Consider the following 27032-nt stretch of genomic DNA (forward strand, 5'->3'; position numbering starts at 1 on the left):
TCAGATCTGTATGTCTACATTTCTTGTTGCCAAAGAAACTGCAGAATATGTTTCTTTTTTAATCCTAAAAAAATGGTGAGATATCGTATCATTAGCAAGAATGTGTTAGGGGATGATGATTTCAATAAACTTTAAGTATCTTGATAATTTAAAAAGTACTTCTATTACAACTAATTTTTGCAAATAAACTCCCTCATGTTAGAATGTATTTTTTAAATTATGTGTATAAATTTAAAGGGTACAAGTATAGTTTTGTTAAATGGATACATTGTACAGTGGTGAATAATCCCCATAATCTAACCCCTCATTCTTTGTGGTGCAGATATATTGTTTCAATGCTTAACTTTATCTAAATGGAACTCAAAAAAATAAAAAAACTGGATTAAGAAATGAGTCTTTGCCCTATGATAGGTTTTTATGCAAGTATTTCCAACTGGGGTCGCTCAAATCTCAGCCTAACATGAATACACATGATTTACTTTTTCAGGCAAACTGAACACATTTTAAAACTTTTTATAGAACTTCAAATGCTATTTTCCATGTCTGTAAAATGAGGTTCTGTATTACCTGTTTTCAGAAGCTATGGGTATGGCAATCATTTCCTAGAGACCCACTGCCTAGGACATACTTGAAGTTTCCAAAAAGAAAGTTCCAGGTGATCTCATTTAAAAATTGTTTCCAGGAACACTTTGTCTTGGAGCATTCGGTGTCCCAAGCATTCCCTGATAATCTATCCAACACGGCCTGAGTCTTTTTCTCCCACCCCGACCACGCAAACTCATGTCATGCTCTAAGCAATGTTAACAATTCCCACTCGTTGCCATTAGAGCAAGTTCCCCACTTGCCCCAGTCCCCTGAACACCTGGCAAGAACAGAGCCAGCTCTCTTTGTGTCTCTATAAAGCTCTCCGTTCCTGCAAGGTCACCTATTGTGCTACCACTAGTTGGGAGGCAGAGGAGCAATCATGTTATTGCTACTCTGCCTCCCAACTAGCTTACAAATCTTCAAGAAAGGGATCATGGCTTTCATGTGTGTTTTATTTTACTTTGTCTTAAGACAGATGCAAGAGTATAAAGAATATTCCAAACACCTTGAACCTATCACCTAGCAGGTCACCACTCATATTATTGAAGTCCTCCCTCTTCTGTTCATCCTTCTCAGTCACGGTTCCCTACTCCCTAAGGACATAATTACCTTGAATTTAGTGTTTATCACAGAGGCGAGGGAAACTTGCCCTTTCCCTTGAAAATTTGCTGAAAGATCAACTCACAATTAGGGCAGATTAATAAGAGAAAGGTTGATTTGCCATGTGCATGGGGAGAATCACAGAGTGATTACCCAAATTCCCAATGAAGTTCAGATATTTTTATACCTGTCTTTTTGGAGGGGAGAGGGGGAAATGAGGAGTATAGGTAAATCTGTTTAGGGGGTTAAAAGGTTGCTAAAGGGTTGCTAGGAAGTATAAAGGGATGGGAGAAACAGATCGACTGTTAAATTAACCTTAGGGACAGGTAATATGTTTTAAATGACTTCGGCCAGGTCTGGTTGCATTCTGCAATGTATTGAGATAACAGGGAGAGAAAGGATCAACTACATAATCCATCGGAGAATACACAAACTACTAAAGTGCAAATTTCATAAGAAACAAGCAATAAGAAACCCCACAAGGATGTATCAGCACGTAGTTACCCTGTGGTCTATATACAGCAGAAGTGAGACCGACTACTGGGTGTGACCGAAGGGTTGAAGAATCCATACACTCCAAGATTTCAAAAGTACATTCCAGGAAATTTAATCCAACTTCCCACTTTTATAGGTGGGGTCATAGATAAATTCAGTGAATTTCCTGTTTCCATGCTTATTAGGGGCAAAACCCAGACAAGGATGCAGTTTTCAGTTAAATGTTTTTACCACCACTAAAAATCTCCATTTAAACAGTAAACTTATTAAGTGTTATTTCCATAATTTTTCCTGCAAACAAGGCAATCACTCTCTATAAACCATAACACAGCTTATTATATAAATATGATTTTCAGGACATATTAATTTAGTGAAGACATCATATTCTTTACTGCCTGACAACATTAATTATAAGTCAATACTTGTAGCCAATTTCTAAAGACATTTTATGTACTCACTAAAACACAACTAAATTGCAGGGCTGTCTTAGAGTAATTTCTCATTTACTTTTGTATTTGAAGTTTATTTAAAAGTATCAAAATTTATTTTATTGTACTCTTTTTGCTAATAAAGGCTGGCTTCCCTGAATAAATTCCAATCAGTGGATTTCTTCTATAATGAAGAAAAATATAGTTTCCGAAGCAGATATGCAGCAATTAAAGAAACAACACCTTGGAATACACAAGAATAGTTAAGCTCAAACATTTTCAGTTAGTACTCAAAGGGGGCTAGACAACAAATTTAGCTCAGTATTTGCATTGCAAAAATTGCAAAACAGTGAGAAACTTCAGAACAGATTAGCAAACTGCCAGTAAACATAATTAGTACAAAATCATAATGTCCTATTATACAAAGAACCTCTAACAAACAAATCACAGGACAGCACAGCTACTGCACATTCCAACTACTATGAAGGTAAGATGTTTAGGTTTTCTCTTAGAAATAGGAGCCAGGCAAGTTTCACTAACAAATTAGAAACTGATGCCAAAGATTTATATTCTAATAGTACATTATTAAATTATATCTAATAAAAGTATTCAAAATGATTAATAGTTTTATGTAGATATGTAGACAGTGATGCACTGATATAATTTATGCCATTTAAAATTCACAAAAAGCTTATTATAAATGCAAAATTTATCCCCATTTTACAGGAGGGAAATACTTCAGAAGCAATATTTGTTAAAAAAAAAACAAAAAAGAGAGAGCGCATGCCAAAATTTGACCTCAAATTCTGTGCTTCCAAACACCGTGTTCTTTTGATTATACCATACATAAAACAATCCTTCAGGGCAGGGTGTGAGAGCGAAATTTTCTCCTTTTGTAGACAAATATATGCGACTCATAGATTATAGAAGGTTACAGGAAGAACTAAGTTGCAGGGTAGGCACTGGAGTTTTAAAATTTCTAGAAAGGGTAGTCTCTTCAATATGTGGTGTCGGAAAAGCTGGAGAGCCACATGCAAGATGATTATACTGGATGCTTATCTTACACCAAACACAAAAAGCAACTTGGAATAAAGACCTAAATGCAAGACGTGAAACTATAAAGCACCTAAAAGGAAACATAAAGGGAAAGCTCTTTGACATGATCTTGACAATGATTTTTTTGGAATACCACACCAAAAGCTCAGAAAACAAAAGCGAAAATAACCAAGCGGTACTGTATCAAACTAAAGTGCTTCTGGACAGCAAAGAAAACAGATGAAAAGGCAGTCTATGGATTGGGAGAAAATACTTGCAAACCATAAACCTGATAAGAGATTAATATCCAAAATATATTAGGAACTCACACAACTCAACAGCAAAAAACCAAATAACCTGATTAGAAATGGGCAAAGGACGAGTAGACATGTCTCAGAAAAAAAGATATAAAAATGGTCAAGTATATGAAAATGTGTTCTAATCACTAATCATCAGGAAATAGAAATAAAAACTAAAATAACATCACGTCACACCTGTTACAATGGTTATTATCAAAAAGATAAGAGATAAAATGTGTTGGTCAGGGTATGGAGAAGGGAATCCTTGTAACTGTAGGTGGGTATGTAAGTAGGTGCAGCCATTATAGAAAACAGTACGGATGTTGCTCAAAAAATTACAAACAGAACTACCGTATGACCCAGCAATCCCTAGACTGAGTATATACCCAAGGGGAATGAAATCATCACCTCATAAAAACATATGGCCTCTCATGTTCATTGCAGCATTATTCACAACAGCCGTATCTACAGAAACAACCTAAGTGTCTGTTCCGTTGACGAATAAATGGATAAAGAAATTGTGGTATACACATAAAAAGGAATGTTATTCAGCCTTTAAAAAGAAGGCAATCCTGTATTTGTGACAACACGGATGAACCGGGAGGTCATTATGCTAAGTGGAATAAGCCAGACACAGAAAGAAAAGTACTGTACTATCTCTCTTATATGTGAAATCTGAAAAAAGGAAAGAATATTCAGTACGCAGATACAGAGAATAAAATGGTAGCAATTACCAGGAGTGGGGCGAGAAAAGGGAGGAAACGGGGAGATGTCAACCAAAGGGCTTACAATTGCAGACATGCAGGATGAATAAGTCTAGAGATCTAAGGTACAACATGGGAACTATAATTATAATATCACTGTACACTGGAAATTTAAGTGTCCTTACTGCCCAAAAAAAAAACTATGCAAGATAATGGATATATTTATTTGCTTTACTATGGTAACTATTTCATTATGTATAAGTACACCAAAATATGATGTTGTACACCTTAAATATATACAATAAAAATTCTTTGCATATTTAAAACTGACTCAAAAACAAGATGAAAAGATACCAAGAATAAAAAATTGAGTAATAAGAAGTAGATGTTAAAAGCATGGGCTCGTAAGTCAGGTGGATCAGGGTACCCGACTTTGAGCAGTTTAGTTCATCTTTCTCATCATCAGTCGACTTATCTGTAAAATGATGGTAAGAAGAAAACTTAGGAAATAAGTTTTGCTGTAAGGATGAATTGAGATAATATGTGTAAGGTTCTTAGAAAACGGTTTGCACACCAAGGAAAGGGAGGCGGGCATAAATCATGTTCAAAGGGTACTTCTCCCTCTCCCCCTACTCAGCAAAAGGTGGGCCTGACAGGGGAGGGACACCCAGTAGTAAAGGGTCAGAAAGTAGTGCCAGGGGCAGCGGCCGGGTAGGATGTCACCAGAGAATAAGCCCCCTGTGTTTTTGGTAACTGTAATAAAGAGCTCACCCAGTAGAAAGCATAGCCGTGCCCCATGAAAGAGCAAGCACTTATTACCAACCACACAAACGGCACTGATTGCCAGGAGAGAGCGACCAGTAGAACTAGGTATGTAAGAACATACTCGCTGCTGCTTCTAATCTCCCTTCCCCTTGCCTCAATTTTGAAAGACCCAGAAAGAGGAGAAGAGGAGCTCTGTCCTGTCACCACGGTACGTCCCTTAGCTGGGAACCAGGCTGGGGAAAGGAAAGAACATCTAAATGGCGTAAGAGATTCATGTTTAAATTGAACTGGGTAGGACTCTTTAAGCTATGGGATGCATTGAGGCATGGCCATGATGTGGGGACGGGAATCCCGAAGAATAAAACGTTGCTGAACTTGGTCAGTTGAATTTCTAAAGCCTTTGGGATGAAGTTCAAACACTATCACAGCCTCCAAAGACATGCATGATCTCTTCCTCCCTACCTCTCTAGCCTTGTCTAGAGCAATCCCCACCACACTGGCTCTCACACTCACTCACACACACCCCTCTATGCTGCGGCAGTAATGCCATGTGCAGGGCCTCTGCCGTGTCAGGCTCCATCTGACTGTACCAACTCACAGATCTCTGCTGGAGTCACCCTTGTTTTCCCGCTTTCTACAATGGGACAACTTTTACTCCACACTGAGAACAAGGACTATGATTACCTTCTTCAATGTCGTGACACCAGCATTTAAAAAAACCTGCTTGGAACATAGGAAATAGGTAATAATTAGTCCATGAATGGAGGAGGGGACTCGTTGGAAATTAACTGTAGTCACGAAGATGCTGAGCAGCAACGTCTCTAACAGGACATAAGAAGAAAGGCATCAGCAGGGGAAGACAGAAGAAAAGCTCTCAGATGCCTCGTGGCAAAGGGTTACCTGCACGTATTATCCTAACCCTTCAATTCGCAGATGTGAAGTTATTGTGTGTGTGTGTGTGTGTGTGTGTGTGTGTGTGGGTGGGTGTGTCTGCATATGTGTGTCTACATAACTACATTCAACTAATCACAGCAGGCTTTTGTTCAGTGTAAAAGCTATATTTTGAAGAATGTCAACACATATCAAAAAAAAAGCCATGCAGTAAGTCCCCTGGTAACATAAACAGACTATGTGTTAAGGTTTTGTTGGGGTTCACCCCACAGCTTTTGGGGGGACAATTATCTGTCATGCCCATCATGGTCTGGCTCTAAGTACTTTTCCAGCCTCATCTCCCCCATAATCCCTAAGAGTATTCCAGGCTCCAGTTATATCGAACTTTCACATTTCACTGAACTCTACAAGCCCTTTCAATCTGTGCTAGCACGTTCTTTTTCCATTTTACAGCTGGCCGACCCATAACTGTGCTCCTCAGCTATCTTCCCAAACCCTATACGTACCACCTATATCCCCTCTGAGATCATATTAACCCATAAACACTACAACAAAAGCATGATCACACTGTTTAAAACGAGTAATTTTTCTTAGCTTTCTCCTCCTACCCTGCGAGTAACTTGAGGGCTACACTTATAGATTTCAGCTCCCCACAATTTGACCGGCACAGAGCATGGACTTAGCCAATTGTATTGAAAGGAACGGGCACAGCCATGCCTCCCAGCAGGGCAGCCTGTGGTACAGAGGACAGACATGTGAAGGTTTGCATCATCCTGAGTGCAATGTCATAAAAAAAGTACGAGGACTGGGTGGTAGAACTGCCTCCTCAGAGTAATCTAAAAACAAATCAGAGAAAACAGAATTTAAGCTTGGCCTTGAATAAATAAAAATCTTCAGTTGCCAAAGGAGGAGAGAAGCATAACAAGAACAGGAAAAAACATGTGCAAGGCCAGAGAGTTGTTAAAGATAATGACATGTTCCGAGAACAGTGAGAAGTTCAATGCAATCTTTAAAAATAACAGCCTCCCTGATAGTTATAATGTGGCACAGCTAACTGCCCTCTGTCTCGCCTCCTCTCCGCCACGCTACTAAAAAATGTTGCCTCCACGCTTTCTCCACTTCCTCACCTCCCACACGCCTCCCCCCGCTGCAATCTGGTTGCTTTTCCCACAATCAGCAAATACTTCTGTTCTTAATCTAATGACTTATTTAAACCCCTTCCTTGGCTTTCCCATAATATATGACACAGTTGTTCTCTCCCTACTTTTGCAACACTCTCCTGCACTGGAATTCTTAAAACCACATTCTCCCGGTGTTGCCGGGAAACCCTCGGGAAAATCCCCGTCATGGGATCTAAGACTTTTCCACGCCTGTGGACCATCTACATGCAGCGCTATCTCCTGGAAAATGTATGAGAGCAACACCAACCGATAAGATCTACTGTTCTTAATCTAAGCATGCAAGTTCTGTACGGCTCTCCCAAAAAGACAGGCCACACACCTGAAACCTAGGAAAAGAACATGCAACCTCTGTAATTTTTATTTTAAATATCACTTCATGTTCAGAAATCATGTTTGTTATTCCGTTTATACAAATGAATGGGAAGGATGATAGGAAATTCCATTCTGTGTCCTTAGGAAGCAAGAGAACTATGACCGGACCTACTAAGTTCTCACAACCCTCCTCCTCTAGAAAGGTAATCGATGGAGTCAAACTACTTTTATCTGCTCTCTTTTCTAGAACCGTTTCCCCACTCCCTACATGAGGTTTTGCTGTGGGCAAAACCTATGGTTTCATCTCATTACCAAATGGGCCACACCACCCCAGCCTACAAAATATCGTCTTTGCAGATGACTATGGTGCAGATGTCTGACTGCATGTCACTCCATCTGATAAGGACTAAAAGGCAGTGGTCTCTGACTTTTCTTCTAAAGGATCAAAGCACAGCTTAGCTCAGAGAAGGCAATCAGCCTTCATTTCGGCAGACATTCATGGTTGCTTCTTCTATGTATTTTCTACAATCTTTTTTTATCCTCTTCCTGTCCTTTAAATATTGGTGTTCTAGAGTTTCTATGAAAGTTTGATGACCATTTCACTCTAATCTCTTTCTTTCTACAATTATAATATGCACGTCTGTGATTTCAACTACCATCAGACAGCACCAAAACACTCTCTACTGTAAGCCCCTCCGCTGAGCTTCAGATCTATGTCTGCTACGTAGGTATCTCCAATTAAACAGACTCTAACTCAACATGTGCAAAACAAATATTCATTCCCCACGCAACAAAACAAAATTTTCCTCCTCTGTTCTGCATCCCAGTGAATGGTACCACCATCCAACCAAGACCCTAGGCTTCGTCCTGTACTTCTTCATCAACCCCTGCATCCCACAGATCACAAAGAACTTTTAAATATTTTCAGTTCTCTCCATCTTTAGTACCACTACTGTGGGCCAGTCTCATCTCTTTCCTGGAATATAAGAGCTTTCTAAATAGTTTTTCCTTTCTTCATCCTCTAACATAAATTATTGGATTGCAGAAAATCTGACACTGTCACATGCCCTGTGCCTTCCCCCAACCCTCCACCAATCTAAGAATGGATTTTTGCTGCTCTCCACATAAAGTCAAATACCTTAAGCTATTAAAATGCAGACTGTCATGCTCCACAAACTAGTAATTGTGAGTCCACAGACTTTAGGTGGGGTCCCAGGAAACAACTGGTTTGATAAATACTTCAGGTGATTCCAATGCAGGTGTTTATAAAACACATTTTATGCAATATTACAAATTCTAGTAGGGTGCCAAAAAATATTTGATAAATGAATGAATGTTCCCCAAGTCTAGTTCATAACTTTCCAAAATATCAATAATGTTCTACTAACCAACTTTTTACCTGCCAGCTTCAAAGTAAGTAAACATTATTAGCTTATTTTTCATAAACGGCGTTTGCCATATTCGTCACAGGTCTTCTTAGCTAGCTACATTTACAAATGACAACCTCTGATAAAAGATAACAGATTAAGTGCAGTGCCAATTCTCGACCAGATCTTAAGATCTAATAACTTTCTAAACCTCTCTATGATGTTAACTACTGAACTACGTAATATCTCAATAGCTTTTGAAGATTCTAAGAGATAATGCACTCTGTTTTTATAGAGGGAGGAAAGCATTAAACAAAGGGACCAATATAGTCAATAAACCAAGGTCACACTGATCAGACTGCCTGCTTCTTAACAGCCTACTGGGAAACTCTGGATCAGAAATCTCAGGATTACTTTGAAGTTTCCACTGTTCAAGCTCTAACCCTAACACTTAGCAAGAGACAACCATTTGTACTGAGGTTCTTAGTATGGGCTTTGGTGCAATAATTGGTAGCTATAACATTGATGTCTGAAGAATATACACACACAGGGAAAATGTTTACTAATATAGGAAAAGAAATCCTATATAGAAACCAAAGAAAAAAGAAAAAGAAAACAACCAGAAGAGTTTGAAATTGCTAACATACATACGCCTACTACAAACTGTAAATTGTCAGCTACTAGTACATTCCAAAGTTTAATTACCTTCCTTCTTACTCATGAATTTTTTAAATGTTGAAATAAAAGATTTTTAACTTAATTGCAGACACTGTAATTAGAATCTTTAATTATAATTTATGTCTACAACCTTCTTTGGACAATTACTGGCTAATCATTACAAGATAGCAGTGTGTGTGTGTGTGTGTGTGTGTGTGTGTGTGTGTGTGTGTGTTCTTTCGGTTGTTAATTCTTTTTGCTATGCTGCTTTCTTCTCTCAGGCTAATGTCACAACAAATCTATGTCACGGGCCTGAACAGGAGAACTTAGCGGTTTAAGTTTTGCTGGTGAGTATATACAATACATTCAAATAAGAGTGTATCAACTAAGCTACTAAAAATAAATTTATTCTTTACTTTTTTCCCATTAACAAATTGCTTCCGTAAGACATTAACCAGATATTTCCATATCTGCTTTGACTTATAATTAATAAGATGGGTGTGTTTTCTTTTCCCATAATGATATATGTATTTTTTTTCTATTTAGGGTGCCACAGCCAAGTTTCATTTCTTGACCTGGCCATCCATACTAAACAGAAATTCAACCTTTGCCTCCTTTAATTGTCTTGCTTTCCACTAAAAGCAATATCAAGATTAAAATAATTCCTTTTGATAATCACGAAGACAAAATCGTTTCCTCTTTATAAAATGTATATATGTTTTTATTTATTTTTAAATTTTAATTTTTTTTTTTTTTTTGGGATAGGGTCACAGTCTGTCACCGAGGCTGGAGTGCAGTGGTGCAATCACAGCTCACTACAGCCTCGAACCCCTGGGCTCAAGCCATCCTCCTGCCTCAGCCTCCTCAGTAGCCAGGGCTACAGGCACGTGCCGCCACACACAGCTAACCTTCTTATTTTTTCTAGAAACAGAGTCTTGCTGCATTGTCCAGGCTGGTCTCCAACTCCTCGCCCCCCCCCCCCACACACCCCCCCCCCCAGGTCACACGCGCTTTCCGAGAGGCTCACGGGAGATCCGCATGCGCAGTAAGACCCAGGTCACGCAGCTCCCACCTGTCCAATCAAAGCGGTTCCACGGTGACCTCTGAACCACCAGGGAAGTCCCCATCCGGGCACTATAAACAAGACGCAGCCGTAACCGCGCCTTTTGGGGGGCCCTTCCATTTGCTCGCGCTTTGCTGCGACAATGGGTCTGGCTGTCACCGTGCCGCATGTGACATGCTCTGTAAGCCTAGAACCCTCCCTCTCTCTCCTGCGTAGACCGCGTTCTCCCGCCGGCCTTCCTCTGGTGCGTCTGGTCGCTCTTCGGCCGTGAGCGCCAAGAAGTGACATTGCAGACCGAAGCCGGCCATGCGCGACACCTGCCATGCGCGACACCGGCCGTGCGCGACACCGGCCATGCGCGACTCCTGCCATGCGCGACACCGGCCGTGCGCGGGGCCGCGACCGACGTCCCTCCCCGGCCGAGCCTGCCCCTTCCCACCCGGGTCCCCCCGCTGTCCCCGTGGCCGGGACGGGAGGCGCCGCGTCTAACCCGCTTCCAGACAAGGAAAGAAAGGGCTGTGAGGGCAGAGAAGTGGCTGCGATGGAGGAAGATTGTTGTACGATGACAGTGTCATTGTGACCTCCTAATGGAAAGGTGGACAGGTGCAGATAAATTGCCTGATAACGTTTACGAGAGCCAGCAAAAAGGAAATACTTTTGTTTTGTGTGTTTATCCAGGTGGGGAAATCTCCAAACTTGTGAACTTTCCCTTTAGGTCATCAGAGAGGGAAGAAAGTGAGGAGAAATGACATGTGGGGGACAACTGGGCAAAAAAGAGACAGTGGCATCTCCTCTAATTCTCACTGTTGGACCGTGAGGACGACAGATCGCTGAAGACCTGCGAGGCCCCGGACAGACATGCCGGGGAGCTGAACGAGATGATGAGCCACAACCTTGGCCGAGAGGGAGCCTGGGACTAGGGACACACACGTCAGGGGGACGCCAAGCAAGGCAGGCACCAGCCGAGAGACGGGGCAGATCTGACAAGGTTTTAATGAACAAAATGTTATTTCCACAAAAGGTTCTATTACAGAGCACCATAGTTAACAGTAGAGATGGAGGACTGATTCTTAAAATGTTTATGCTTAATCAAGAAGTATCTTTGGTGATTCTAGCCCATCAGTTTCTAACACACCAGACTGATTTCTCTCTCCTACCCATCTCATTTTAAAGACAAATAAATATTAGTAACACTAGTTCCATGGAATCCGAGAGTATCAGCATTCTCATTTTCTCTAGATTGAGTTATACATGTATACTAAGCATGCAGATTATTGCTTATGTGTAACACAGACTGTGAAATCATTCAGTTGTCTATGAAACCGTACAGACTTTACTTATGGAAGTCCACACTGATGCCTTAATCCTAGAAAACTGTTCTCATAATATGATTATTTATCTTTAAACAATTGTTTACCACATTGTAGCTAGGTAGACAGGTTTTGAAAAGAATATAAAAGGCTAATCTGAACACAAGCTGGAAGTAGGCACCACAAACAGGTTAACATCCGTACCTCTCCATATATTTGGGTAAATGAAGTAGATATGAGACAGATAGGTAATTCTATAACAGTAAAAACACTTGTTTATTCTACCCCCCCCCACTTCCCATTATATGAAGTAAAAATACTGTTTAATGAAAAACTCACCATATCTGTATCTGAGACAGGGCCAAAACTGGTCACGTAGATGTTAGTGAAGACTTCAGTAATACTGTCTGATATGAGAAAAGAGATTGAATATAGATATTATATAGTAAGAGTCACGAGAGAGAGAAGGGGTTGAGTACATGATGGTTCGAAAGCTGTGTCATAAATTCAGCAGTTTTGCATTTTACTTTCTTGTCAACTTTCACAACCAACAAAAATAGTGATACTGCTCAGTTAGCTATTTCATAGGTTCTCACCATCTTACATGCAAAATGCCTGGAAGTATTATGACATTCTTACGTGCAAACCGTACTGAATTATAGCATCCTGTTCTAAGACATACTGCTCAGAATGAATAGTTTCTTAACAAACCATCTTAAGTGAACTTGTTTACAATAAATTTACCACCATTACTAAAAATGAAGTATGGTTATTGTTTGATGTGGTCCCAAACTGATGTTTGAATATTTCAGATGGTATTTCATCACAGTAAAGATTTCAGTTTATAGATTGTAAATCAGTGTATCATATCCAAAAAGCACAAAAACAGATTGTTAATCATTATAAACATAATTCATATTAATATAAAAATTTTATTTAGTGGCATAAAAATAAAATACTTCAATTCATCACAATGTATTACTTCCAAACAAGCTTGATTTTAAATGTACTTAAGAATGTCTGAAAAGCTAAGATTGAATTAAATTGCACTCTAAAATTGTGTAACATATTAACTGTAACTACAATTACCTGGATTGCCCTATTAACCAGGTGATTTAGATCTTTTATTTTAAATAAAGTCAAATGGTGATGAGGGAAAAAAGCTCAAAGGATTTAAAAATAAAAACTCTTTCAATGTTCTTGTAGGGGAAAACATACATTATTAATTATTAAATTCTATCATGAGCTAAATCCCTTGTCCAGTAACTGTCAAACCTGTAACTCTACACAAACAATACCATGAAATATTTTTCATCTTATACTAAACGTTAATTTACATCAATTGAAGAGAGTAAATTGTATCTGGGATATGAATCCACTAATCAGTGGTCCCCAGAGGCTGTAATTGCAGGTGGAGCTTTGCTGGCTCACCCGCCACTCACCTCCTGCCATGCGCCTCCCCCCTTCCTAAATTTTATAAAAGACAATTATGGTGGGGGGGACAGGATGGAGGTGGGGGGACGTGCTGCAGAGCTCTGAGGCCAGGTCCCAAACAGGCAGCAGACCAGGGGTTGGGGACCACAGCCCCAAGGCAAGAATAAAAACTAAAAAGGACTTTGAACAGAGTAGGCTTTGCTTACTTAAAGGTACTCTTTAAAAGACCTGAAATATAATAATCTGCATGACAAACCTATGCCATAGGTTCTCCGTCATCATCCCTACCTCCACGCGGACAATGATGCACAGAAAGGTAAGCAAATCTGGCCAAGACCCAAAGCTAATAGAGTAGATAGAGCCAAGCTTTAGAACCCAAGTAATCTAGTTTCTAAGCTCTCAGGCTAAACCAAAGCATTGCACCAGTCAATGATTAAACTTGAAACTAAAAGTAGTTTCTTATTAACCTGTATTTCTATTCACCAGAATACCCTGCGCCCAAAGCATAGTGTTCCAAATAAATATATTCATTCAACTTTAATTTATGTGCCATTTTATCCCTAAAAGTATATTTATGAAATGCTATTACAGAAGCCATTTTAAACATAACTATATTAGGTCATTAAGTATGAAATATCCGGTTTCCTTAACTACTAAGTTTGACAGTTAATATCTCTGACATTTCACTTTGACACTTCTTTCTTTCCTGTTGTGAAGGTACATCCCTCAGTCTTTCAAACACACATTTTGGCTTATGATTATCTTTCACATTTTTTGTGAAACCATGGATAAGTAAAAAATTCATGTTATTTTTGCACGTGAGTTCCATCATGGAACCAATGCAGTGTAGACAGCTCAAAATATCATTGAAATGTTTGGGAAGGATGTGGCTAATGAACACGAAGTACGTCCATGGTTGGAGAAGTTCTGTCCTGGTGATTTTAATTTTGAAAGTGAGCCATGTGGGTGACCTGAGACCAAGGTGGATAATGATGAGCTGAAAGCTGTAGTGGAAGCAAATCCATCTCAACCTATGCATGAATTAGCAGCAAGGTTTGACGTTACTATTCCAACAACGTTGGACCATTTGAAACAAATGGGCAAGGTGAAGACACTGGGTAGATGGGTACCACATGAAGTAAACTAGCATCACAAATCATCTTGAAGCTTGCCTTTCTTTGCTGTCACGACATAAAGGTGAACCATTTCTACACTGCATTGTTACATGTGATGAAAAATAGATTCTTTTTGACAGTTGCAAGCATTCAGCACAATAGTTAAAGATGAAGTGCTGAAACACAGTTCAGAACAAAATATTCATCAAAAAAAGCTAAAGGTGTTGGTTTGGTGGTCCAATGCTGGTATTATCCACTACAGCTTCATGAAACCTGGTCAGTCAATTACAGCAGATGTTTACTGTAACCCATTGGATGAAATGATGAGGTTGCTCGCGATTAAGCAGCGAGATTGGTCAATAGAGACAGGCCAATCCTCTTGTAAGACAACATGTCCCAAAAAACACCACTGCTCAAACTATAGAGGCTGGACTTGGGAACTCTCTGTCATCCACTGTATTCACCAGACCTTGCACCAACTACCACTTCTTCCAGGCTTTGGACCACTTCTTGCAAGAAAAAATATTTAATGCTCAACAAGCTGTGGAAAACACCTTTCATGATCTCATCGCCACTCACTTTCCACTGCCGGCATAAATAAGCTATCCTTAAGATGGCAAAACTTTATCGAAAGTTTAGGCACATACTTTGATTAATTATACTGCTTCTTGTTTGAAATATAATAAACTGTGGATTCAAAATTGGACATTTCCTATTTAATAATCTAATATTTATAGTTATTTTCAGCTGCCCCTGTCAACAAAGACCTGCATGGGGTCAGCTTTCTGGGCATATAACGTGTATAGTCCCATAGGACTCTGTGTGCAGAAGAGTTTCATGCTTGGCTTAATGTTCTGTTTGTACTCTTTTACAATTCTTAATTATTTTTTGCACAAAGGGCCTTGTAGCGTCATTTTGGATGGAGCTTCACAAATGATGTATCCAAATTCTATATACTCTTAGAAAGAAATCATGAAAATGAAACCTAAGTTTGTTTTTTTTTTCCTCTTATAACAAATTAATCATGCCATCACATTTATTCAATAAAAATTGATAAAACTCTAGTTGTTAGAGATATTAATCTAAAATGTTCCAGAGAAGAGAAATTAAAATGTGAAGGTAGTTTTCATCCTAATACAGGAAAGTTAAATTATTCTCCTTTGTCTAAGTAGTAAATATGACCAAAACGTGTGACTGTATTGATGCTAAGGATCTGAATAACATTCACTATATGCCAACGGCAAGCAAAGGGTAAAGGAGTATTAGTCAGTACCTAGTGCCTATAGAAAGATGTCAACTAAGAATGGAAAAAGAGAAAAATAAAGTTAGCCTCAAAGTTCTAAGTAGTGAAAGAAACACCTAAAGAAGTAGAACACAGATGTGCGAAGTTATCTTCCTTAAGGAAAGGAAATGGTTTCATGGACTATTAACTTCATAAACATGGCTCAAGATCATATGCACTGGAGAAGATATTCTCCTGCTACGGAAGTTCACCAAAAGGAAAATCAGCAAGCTAAACACTGACCATGAATATTCAATAATATCTGAGCCTGGGACAAAGGGATCCCTGATAATGAGATAGTAAGGATTTCAGTATGGATGGATGCACGGAGCTGTGAACATCCAACATGGAGTACTGAACTATTTTAGTGTGATGACTACAAACATTTGCTACATCTACCAAACCTTCCAGGATTCTATAATCAAAATTCAATCTTGGATTATGATTTGGCTTTCAATATGAGAAGGAATGAATGAAGGGAAAGGAACGGCAGAGAAGAAAGAGAAGAGATTACATGCATACAGGCTGTTTCCAGATCTTGTGACACTGATTTGTCAAAGACAGTTCATGGTATTTTCTGGTTATGTTTTGTCTTCCCATGTGGATTCTGAACAGGGTAGGACTGTGCTATTAATTCCTGTTATGATATTCTGATCCATGGGACAGATGTATGTCACAGAGCAAACACATGAACTTTTAGTCTGGTGGCAACCTTGGTGTTTGTGCATTTTAGGAGCCTGAGTCACTCCCTAAAGTCCTGATCACTTTTAGTGGACACATCAAGTTCTGTCCTCACTCAGAGCCTTCACACCGGTTGTCACCTCTCACCTCCCATTTTTGGTTAATTGCCAAGTCTCAGTTTAAATGTTCTTTCTTCAGAGCAGGGGTTCATTATTCCCCTCCTCTAATGTAAGTTCTCTTCTTTCATTATTTCTCTCCAATACTTTGTTTCTTTTTATAGGACTTTTATAGAATTTGCCATCATTTCCATGCCTTGATATTTTTGTCTTGTTTTTATGATTTATGTTTGGTCTGTCTCCCCAACCAGGATTCAAGCTTCTTAAAAGTCAGGGAATCATTTCTTTTCACTATTTTATCATGAGTGCTTAGTCCAATGTCTGTCACATGTTAGTTGATGTATATTTAAATAAATAAATCATTTTTCATTATGCTTTGTGTAGAACATCACTACCTTTTCCCAAAATGTTTTACTAACATTAAAAATGGCTATGCATAGCTGTTGCTACTCATAAGGAAAAGACATTTGTCACTTGTGAAGGCAGAACCCAAACTCGCCATTGACAAAGGCAGGTTGAAAGCCTAGGTCATGGATTCCCAGTAAAGTAGCCAAGTTAAGCAAAGGGAAAGAACATACTGAAGAAAGCGCTGATTCACTGCAAACCGAAACTGAACTGTCAAAAGGAAGCAGCTCTTAGTTGAAATATCCACCATGATACCTAAATAATTGTTTATCAGCTACATATTTGGCTTTAGAAATACCTACCAACAGTGTAATATGCAAAAGTAAAGATTTTCTGTACACATTTCCACAGAGGCAAAATACCATGAGGCTAATAATAGGGACTTTAGGAAAAACAAAGAATGCACGTGGCAAACATAGAAGAATGTATGATCCTTAAGAACAATCATCAAATTCATGATGGTGGTTACCACTTGGGAGAGAGGAAGGGGAATAGCTTATAGATGTATACTGAGGGGCACCTAATGTGTTTCTAATATTTTCCTTCTTTTAAAGTTGATCCTAGGCCAGGCACGGTGCCTTGAACTGTAATTTCTGCACTTTGGGAGGCTGAGGCAGAAGGATCACTTGAGGCCAGGAGTTCAAGACCAGCCTGGGCAACATAGGAGACCTCATCTCTACAAAACATAAAAAAAATTAGTCCTGGGAACTTGGGAAGCTGAGGTAAGAAGAGCATTTGAGCCCAGGAGTTCAAGGTTGCACTGAGCTATGATTGAGACACACTGCACTCCAGCCTAGGCAACAGAGCAAGACCCTTTATCAATCAATCAATAAGTAAATAATGAATAAAAAATAATTAAATAAAATTGATCATCAATTTTTACAAAATTTTAAGATTTGATGCAGGTGGTCTTTGACTAAGTCTTACTATACTGTGTACTTTCTGAATTTTTAAAATACTTCATAGAAAAAAAAAATAAATGGCTCTGAAGGATATCCAAAATGAATATACAAATAATTTCAAGAACAGTTTAAATTAATTAATGAAAAGTTGCTATTCACTGGCTAACGCAGCATACCATAACAATCAAAGCTTCTTTACAAAATCCTTTGCAAAACTATGAAAAAACAAAAATAATGCACAACTAAGCTTTCTTATCCCACAAGATTCACTTAAGATAGGTACTTGAGGATAAACAGTGAATAAAGCAAAATGCCTGCCTGTGAGGATTCACAGTGTAATAGAAAGGAAACATTAAAAATGTAGTGCAGTAAATGTCTGCTGTACCTGAGAAGATAGTATATTGATACTCAGAGAAGCATGTTGGAGAAAGACATCAAGGTGAGCTTCACTCCTTTGTAATTTTCAAAGGTCCTAAGCATCCTCGAAGCCAACAAGGTGCAGGGAGGATATTCCAGGCAGAGGAACTCCTTTGTGTGAAAGTCAAGACCCAAATGATTAAGTTTGTTTCATGAACATGGAAAACAGTGTAGAGCGTGGGATCAGGATGCAGAGAAAGGCAGAGGTTGTATCAAAAAAGACCTGAAGTGTCACATGATGAGAATATTGTCTCCATACACACAGCAGCAGCGGATTCACTGGAGGCCTCTGACTTGGAGAATTTTATGGCCAAGGACACGTTACTAGAAATGCCATGTTCCAGTTAATGGTGTGCAAGCTGAATCAACGGAGACAACGCAATGTATTCAGTTGGAAAATGTTACAGTAGAAGAGTAAAGGTATAAAACAAATAAAAATAAATGGTTGGAAAGTAAATGGATCGTGAGGACATGAAGAGAACAAGTGGAAAATATTCTTTTTAAATGCTTGTCAAAAAAGATTTTGATGAACTCATGAATAGTTCAAGTGTACTGGGTAATGTAACATACAATAGCAATCAAATTTTCTAAACAATTTCTAACATTTGGCAAGAGCAAAATCACGTCTTCTTGTAAATCACTGATGGACACTTGATATGCATATTCTTTGTGCTGAGGAGTCTTCTTTCTCCTTCTGCCTCACCACACCACACACACCACATACACATTTTAAAATGTATTTTCTCCAGAAAGCTATAATAGTGCAAGCAAGGTTAGAAAGGGAATCATAAAAATATTTCAGAGAATTTTTGTGTGCATCACATGAAAGAAAACATGAACGTGTAGGGGGCATCTATTGTTTGATCTAGGCAGTAAGTCTGTTGTTCTAGGAATGGAAAATTCTTCTCTAAGAAAATCCCATCTCCCCCAGTTCAGTGATGTGGAATCCAGGAAGCTAACCAGAATTTGATTCACATTCAATGAACCAGACGAGTCTCTAAGCACACAATAATCTGTGGGGAAAAAAAAACAAAAAACAAAAACTTTATCCCATGCTTGCTTCTATTTTACTTCTATTTTAGATTATTGCATTGGCCAATCTCCAAAATTTATGTTGGAATAGTAGTGAAAATGAAATCTTACATTCATTATTATTTTTTAAAATTTATGTTAATGAGAATATATTCATGGTAGCACTTCCCAAAGTGAGCTAACCACAATAGATGGGAGGAAAATTCTCTGATTCTCCATGGTCCCAAGTGAGCCAATTACCTGACCCCTGTAGACATTTGAGATTGAAAATCTGGTAAAGTTACAATTTGCCACAAGCAGTGTTCTTTCTTCTCAGTTCCTATCCACAGAATTTTCCTTGGACGAATTCTCAGGCTAGAATTTCCTATGGCTAATCTCTCCATCCCTGCTTCTGACCTTTCAGTCTTACTTACTATTTCCTTGGAGTTTGAGGGTTTAAATCGCTAGCTACTGAGAAGTGAAAGCCTGGACCAGTTTTCTGATTTAAAGACACTGCAAAATATATATATATATGCAGTTCTAAAATATATATCAGGCAGTTAGGATGGGATGGAGGATTTTTTTCATGATCTACAAGGCTAATCAGGCTCATTGTTTCCTGTGGTTCATCATGGGTAGGAATATGGTTTTCAACTAACACAACTGAATATAGCAGTGAGTAAGCAGAATTGCCATTCTGTTTTAAACTGAAACCTCTCCAAATCTCTCCCTGGCTCTGTATGTTCACTTATTTATTATCTTCACTGTTTGCTGGCTATACCTACCAATATAGGTAGACACAGGCCACGTGTGGCTATCTATATTATAGTTTAATTAATTAGGATTAAATGAAATTAAAAATTTAGTTTCTTAGTCACACTGGCCACATTTTACTCATAGGTGGCTATGGCCACCATATTGGATAGCACAGTAAAAGATGTCCATTGCCACAGAAAGTTCCATAAGATAGTACTAGTCTATAGCCTCCTATAGACGTTAATCGCCATAAAGACAAGGATTTTTGTTTGCACAGAAAAGTAAAGCCACAGCACAGAGCAACCCGTGACACAGTGTATGTTCTTAATAAACACTCATTGAATAAATGAAAGCTTACTCTTACTTCACAGAGTCATTTAAAGTAGACATAGCCTCTACTATAATAATGGAGCTTATTATAACTTAATGCAGAGGGATGGCATGCACAATCAAATAAGTCAAATAAATGTATAACTGCAGACACAATATATGCTCAGAGATCTTATAACAAGGGAGCACTCCTCCTGAAAACACTTTCTTCACTTGGTCTCCAGGACTCACTTGATTTTATTCCAACCTCACTGATTTTTCTTCTCTGAGTCCTTCCTTCCTATCCCCGTACCCTATTAACAGTGGAATGCCTAAACTTTCAGTTTCAGATCTTCTTTATTTACACTTACTTCTTTGATGATTTATTTCATGCAGTCAAGTTCTCCTGAATTTCTATTTTCAGTCCAGAGCTTTCTTCTGAAATCCAGACTTCTACATCCAACTGCCTAGTTGGCATCTCCACTTGGCTGCCTATAAAATTTTTCAAACTCATCACCTCTCAAACAAAACTGACTTTCCTCTCCAACATCAACTGTACTTACAGCCTTCCCCACTGTTTTCGGTTGTTATTCCAACCACAAATTTGGTTTTACCCACAACTTCTCTCTTTTCAACTGTAAATCCGCTCTCGAATATTTCTACAATCCAAGACTTCTCACCTCTACATTGTTACGACTCCAAAGGTACCTTCATCTTTCTGTGGAAATACTGCTTATGCCCATCCACCCCTACAGTCTCATTTAATATTAGATTTATTGAGATTGTAATTCATACAACATGAAGCACACTTTTTTAAAGTGTACAATTGAATGGTTTTTAGTCTCATCACAAAGTTATGCATCATTACTTTCTAAACTTAAAACAATTTATCACCATAAATAAATCCTGTATCTATTAGCAGTCATTCCCATTCTCCTTTCTCCCAGGATCTGGCACCTACTAATTCAGGTTCTGTTTCTATGGATTTGTCTGTTCTGTGAAATTCATTGTAAGTGGAATCCATTCTATTCCTAGTTTGTAGAGAGTTTTTATTATGAACAGGTGTTGGATTTTGTCACATGATTTACCTGCACCCATTCAGAGGATCATGAAGCATTTACCCTGTTTTCTGTTAATCTGGTGTTTTGTATCAACTTCTTTTTGTGTGTTTAAAAAACTTTGCATTCTTGGAATAAATCTCACTTGGTTTTGATGTATACATTTTTACACATTGCTGAATTTGATGTTTTAGTATTTTTTTGAGCATTTTTTGTCTATAATCATAAGGAATATGCATATATGCAGATTTCCTGAGATGTCTCTGTCTGATTGTGGTATCACAGTAACACCGGTCTAATAAAATGAGTTGGGAAGTGTTCTATCCTCTTCTATTTGTTTCAGAAGAGTTTGTGAAGGATCAGTGTTAATTCTTCTTTAAATGTTTGGTAAAACTTCATCAGTGAAGCCATCTGGGCCTGGACTTTGCTTTGTGGGAAGTGTTTTATTACTTATTCAACCTCTTCATTTATATATATCTATGTAGATTTTCTATTTCTTCTTAGTTTTGGCAGTTTGTGTCTTTCCAGGAATTTGTCCATTTATCTAAGTTATTAGTTTTTCTCATACAAATGTTCACAGTATACATTTATTATATCAGTAAAATTAGTATTAATAGCCCTTCAATTTTAGTAATTTGAATCTTCCTTATTTTTTCTGGTCACGTTAGCTAAAGATCTGTCAATTTTGTTGGTCTTGTCATAGAACCACATTGTGGTTTATTGTTTTGTTTTTCTATTGTCTTTCTATTCTCTATTTCATTATTTTCCTCTTTAAAATTTATCATTTTATTTCTTATTTGAGATTCAGTTTGCTCTTCTCTTTACAGTGTGATAAGGTGGAAATTTAGGTTCTTGATCTGAGATTTTTTTTTTTTTGTAGTATAGGCATTTATACTTATAAATTTCCTTTGAAGCACGGCTGTAACTGCATCCCATAAGTTTTGCTGTGTTATGGCTTCATCTTCATTTTCATTCATCTCAAAGTATTTTAAAATTCCCCTTGTGGTTTCTTTTTGACTTATTATTCTTTATGAGTATCCTGTTAACTTTTAATACATATATTTGTGAATCTCCAAAATTTCTTTTTGTCTTTGATTTCTAATTTTAATCCTTTGTGCCTGAGGAACATACACAGTATAATGTTAATCCTTTTAAATTTATTGAGCTTGATTCCTGGTCTAACATAACCTATCCTGGAGAAAGTTCCATGCACACTTGAGAAGAATGTGTATTCTGCTCCTATTGAATGTAGTAGCCTATTATCTGTTAGGTCTACTTGATTTATAGTATTTTTCAAGTCTTCTGTTTCCTGTTGATATGCCTAGTTATTCTATCCATTATTGAAAGTGGGGCACTAAAGTCTCCAAATGTTATTATTGAAACATCTATTTCTCCCTTCAATTCTTTTTTGCTATTTGTTTTTTATATATCATGTCTTTTTCTTTTATATTACATATATATTTTCTAATATATAATTTTAATTCCCTTGTTTCTCTTACTATATTTTGTATTGCTTTATTAATGGTTGCCCTGAGGATTACAAAATTAACATCTTAACTTAAAATGATCTAGTTTGGATTAATATCAACTTAACAGTAAACAAAATTTGCTCCATTCATACTTCCTTCCACACACCCCTCCATTATACAATTTTTGTCATACAAATTACATCTTTATACATCTTAAATCCATCAATACAGTATAATTCTTGGTTTAGGTAGTTGTTTTTAAATGAGATTGAAAAAAGTTACAGATAAAAATACATTCATACTGTTGTTTATACTCAGCTATATAGTTATCTGTAGGGGAGCTCTTTATTCCTTTGTGTCTACTCACGTTACTGTGTAGTATGTTATTTCAACCTAACAGATTATGTTTAGTATTTCTAAGGCAAGTCTGCTAGTGACAAATAATCTCCGTGTTTGTTTATCTGGGAGTGTCTTAATTTTTCCTTTACTATTGAAGGATAGATTTGCTGGATATAGCATTGTTGGTTGACAGGCATTTGCTTTTAGCAATTTAAATACACCACACCACTGCCTTCTGCCTTACATTGCTCCTGTTCGGAAACTGTTTATCTTATTGAGGATCCCTTGCATACGGGTGGTAATTCCTTTGCTGCTTTCAAGATTCTCTTTTACCTTTCTGTAGTTTGACCATGATATGCCTAGATGTGGTATCTTTCAATTTATCCTTTGGTTTTGTTGAGCCTTCCTGGATGTGTACACATTAATGTTTATCATTAAAATTGGGAACTTCCCAACCATTATTTCTTTAAATATTCTTTCTGCCACTTTATCTCTCCTTTCCTTCTGAAAATTCCATCATGCAAATATTGGTATACTTTACATGTCCTATACATTTTTGAGGCTGTATTCATTTTTTTTTTAATTAATTTTTCTTCTGTTCCTCAGAGTGGATAATCTCAAGCTTTTTCAGGTTTACTGATTCTTCTTGCAGTTCAAATTTGCTATAGGATTTGTCTAGTAAATTTTTTATTTCAGTTATGTTTTATATCTAGAATTTGTATGTATTTTTTGAAAAATACATAATATTTTTCCCTTTGTCAATATTCTATTTTGGTGAGAAATTGTTTTTATACTTTCTTTTTTTTGTTTAGACATCATTTCCTTTAGTTCACTGAACATATTTAGAAAAGCTTATTTAAAGTTGATGACTAGTAAGTCTGATATCTAATTTTCCTAAAGGATAGTTTATATTGATTTATGGTTTTTTTTCTGTATATGGAGCATACTTTGTTTCTTTGCATAAGTCAAACATTTTTGTTGAAAACTTGAAATTTTGAGTACTATAATATAACTCTAAAGATGAGAAATCTCCCTACTTTTCAAAGCCTGTGTGTGTGTGTGTGTGTGTGTGTGTGTGTGTCTACTGCTGTCTGTTGCTGTTGCTATTTTTTGTTTAGTGACTTTACAGGAATGTTCCTGCAAAGCCTGTATTCTTTACTCCGTAATTCAAATTTCACCTTCCCTCCAACCCTAGTATTTGGATCTCCCTTATTTGGCATTTAGTAAGTATTAACTTATTTAAGTCTTTGCTCAAAAGTAACTTTTAAAAAAAGCCCAAACTGGACACTGTAATTCAGATTTCACCTTCCCTCCACCCCTAGTACTTTGGATGCCCCCACCCGTGCACTTTCCCATGGTAATGTTAACTTTCAACATTTCCTGCAGTTTTCTCACCTATCTCGCACATTGTTGAAAATGAAAACTCCAAGAAATCAGGGATAGGTATGTCTGTTTGGTTTACTGATATGTCTCAAGAGCAAAGAATAATTTCTGGAACGTAGTAGGCTCTGAATAAATATTTGTTGGGGGAATCAACCATCTAGTCTGACTCAACCTGGGGTAGGGAGAGTTGGCTCGGAACTGGTTTTCTTAATCAAATAACATTTCAGTGATATCAAAAAGATACATTTTAAGGGTCTTAATAAAGTGTGTAGGTTTGGAGGAGAAACATAAAAGAATATTTAGTCCTAACCAGCATAGAGAAAACTGCACATTCAAAGATCTTGAGATGAAAAATAGTTGGATCCCACAAGGAAGTGAAAAAAGTACAGTCGGAGAACAGAGAGGGAGCAGGAGAGTAGTACGAGGTGGATCTGAAGAAACAGGCATAGCTAGATCATGCACCCTTTGTGACTGTGTGATCTTGGACAAGTAGTTTCATTTGGATAAGATGGATAATATGATACAGATAATAACTGTATCTCATGGGCTTGTTATGAAGACTAAGTTAATTTATAAAATCACTTAGAGCAGACACATAGAAAGTAATATAAAAATGTTTTCTATCTATTTCTGTAGCTAAGGAGGAGTTCTGGGCTGTGAATACATACTTCTGGGTTCTTAGCTCCACTGAATAATAACTGAGAAAATTATTTAACCTTTATGCACCTAAATTTCTTCATCTCTAAAGCAAGAAAAATAACACAAACCACCTCACCTGTGAGGATTAAGGCTTATAAGAAGTGCATAACAATGCCAGACAATAATGTTTCATATGTTAGCTATTATTCCTGGTACTACTAAGATACAATATAATTGGAGACTGAGAAGTAGATGAATTCACCTAATATCAGAATACAAACTAAGAAAAAATGAAGACCCCAGCCCCAACATTTAAAGAACTCATAAAAGAAAATGAACCAGAAAATTATGCCAGGAAGAAGAGTCCAGAGTAGTAGAACTAAAAGCAGAGGAGAATACACTGTTCCAAATTTGAGAGAAGTGGGAGCAGAGGAAATGGCTAGAGTGATATTAAACAACTCTTGAGAAGTTCGACTGCGAAAGGGAAGAGGACTCTCGCAAAAGGGCAAGGCACAGGGAAAGAGACAGTTTTTGTTTTGCATGTTTAAGGCAGAAGACGGCAGAGCATATGGCAAGGCAGATGGGAAGGACTGAGGTTGAAAGGGAGAAGCCGAATATAAAGGAGAGAGAAAAGATCAATGACAGGAAGATTCTTCTGCAAGCAGTCAAGACACTCACGAAAAGGGATTGGCAGCAGACACAGGGAGGGCAGAGGAAGACCAGAATATTCCTGATTATATTAGGAACGCGTAGGGAGAACGTTCAAACAAATGGAAACAGGTTTCTAGGTCTCACGGCAGGAAAGTTGTGAAAGTTCCTGGAGAGAGATTTCTAGATGGGTGCAAAACAGCTGTGCATCATTACATTAAGTAATGATTTCAAGTCAAAAGTTTGACAGTTTAAGCAATTATATTAACAAAATTTAAAATATTATATAACCACAGAAGACCAATCTAACCCCTGCTGTCAGCTCCTTGTCCAGATTCCCTTGACAAGCATGACTCCCCTACATGCTGTGGGGTTCTATTGCAAGCACCTGTGATTCTCTGCTTGAGGGCTTTGTTTGGCCACCCAGGGAAGACTGCAAGTGTAGACAAGTTTACGCTCCTGGGAGCAACCACCAACCAATGACTGATGGCAGATCGAAGAACTATAACTCAGCTTTCTCTGCCCTTAAATAGACACAACTCTAAGGCATACTCCGTATGTTCTCAGACATCCTCAGTGGGACCAAACCCCAGCTGTCCTCGCGGTAACCTGCTCATCAGTACACCTTGCACTGTTTCCTTTCTTTCCCCCAGGTCACTTCGCCATCCCCTCTGCCGATGCCTCCTGATACCACTTTCCAAATAAATCCGTACCTTAGACTCTGCTGCTGATGGGAATCAAAGCCAGATACAAACATCACCCACGTGCACTAAGAAGGAAAAATGGCAATAGTTACAGACACAGGAAAGATATCAATTATATTCACCGGAGCTAACTCTCCAGGCAATAGGCTATACCGTCTTCACCCCTGTAATTTAGATATTAACGGTGATGTCAATAAAGACGTGCATTTACAGCACTGTGAATGACATCCCTTCAAGTAGATCCTGATGCAGATAACGTTGCTCACTGTGTATCACAACTACAAGGCAATGCACATATTTTAAGGCACGTTAGTCATTGCTGTGCTTTGCTTTCCTCTCTCAGCAACAACAAAGACATTTTGCTTCCTGGGATGATTCCCGTAACACCTACAGGTGCCATTTGTCATCCATCAATTTCATTAAAGTCAACGAATACTTATGAAGTTAAGTCTATGCATATGGTACTCAGTGTTCCCTACTGAAAGTTAAAAATATTAAATTTCATCATACAAACTGTCATCATTCTACCAGTAAGGAATTACCGCACTTTACCCCGAATCTTACTGCCAGCCGGCACCCAACACACATTTGACAAAAAGCATGACTCAAGCAATACAGTACTGCATCTGGATGGTCCACAAAGGGTCCGTAAAAGCAGGAAGAGTTGAGAGC

General features: G+C 38.0%; 1 protein-coding gene across 2 annotated transcripts in view; it reads right to left on the minus strand.

Moving 5' to 3' along the window:
- GABRA2 (gamma-aminobutyric acid type A receptor subunit alpha2) overlaps window positions 1-27032 on the minus strand; it is a 113549-nt gene that overhangs the window by 44843 nt on the left and 41674 nt on the right. For both annotated transcript variants that reach the window (XM_045533071.1, XM_045533072.1), the window contains exon 3: window positions 12032-12099. In XM_045533071.1, coding sequence (XP_045389027.1) covers window positions 12032-12099 — 68 coding nt within the window. The remainder of the gene's footprint in view (window positions 1-12031; window positions 12100-27032) is intronic.

The sequence above is a fragment of the Lemur catta genome, chromosome 19 (genome assembly GCF_020740605.2).
Source record: "Lemur catta isolate mLemCat1 chromosome 19, mLemCat1.pri, whole genome shotgun sequence".
NCBI classification, from domain to species: Eukaryota; Metazoa; Chordata; class Mammalia; order Primates; family Lemuridae; genus Lemur; species Lemur catta.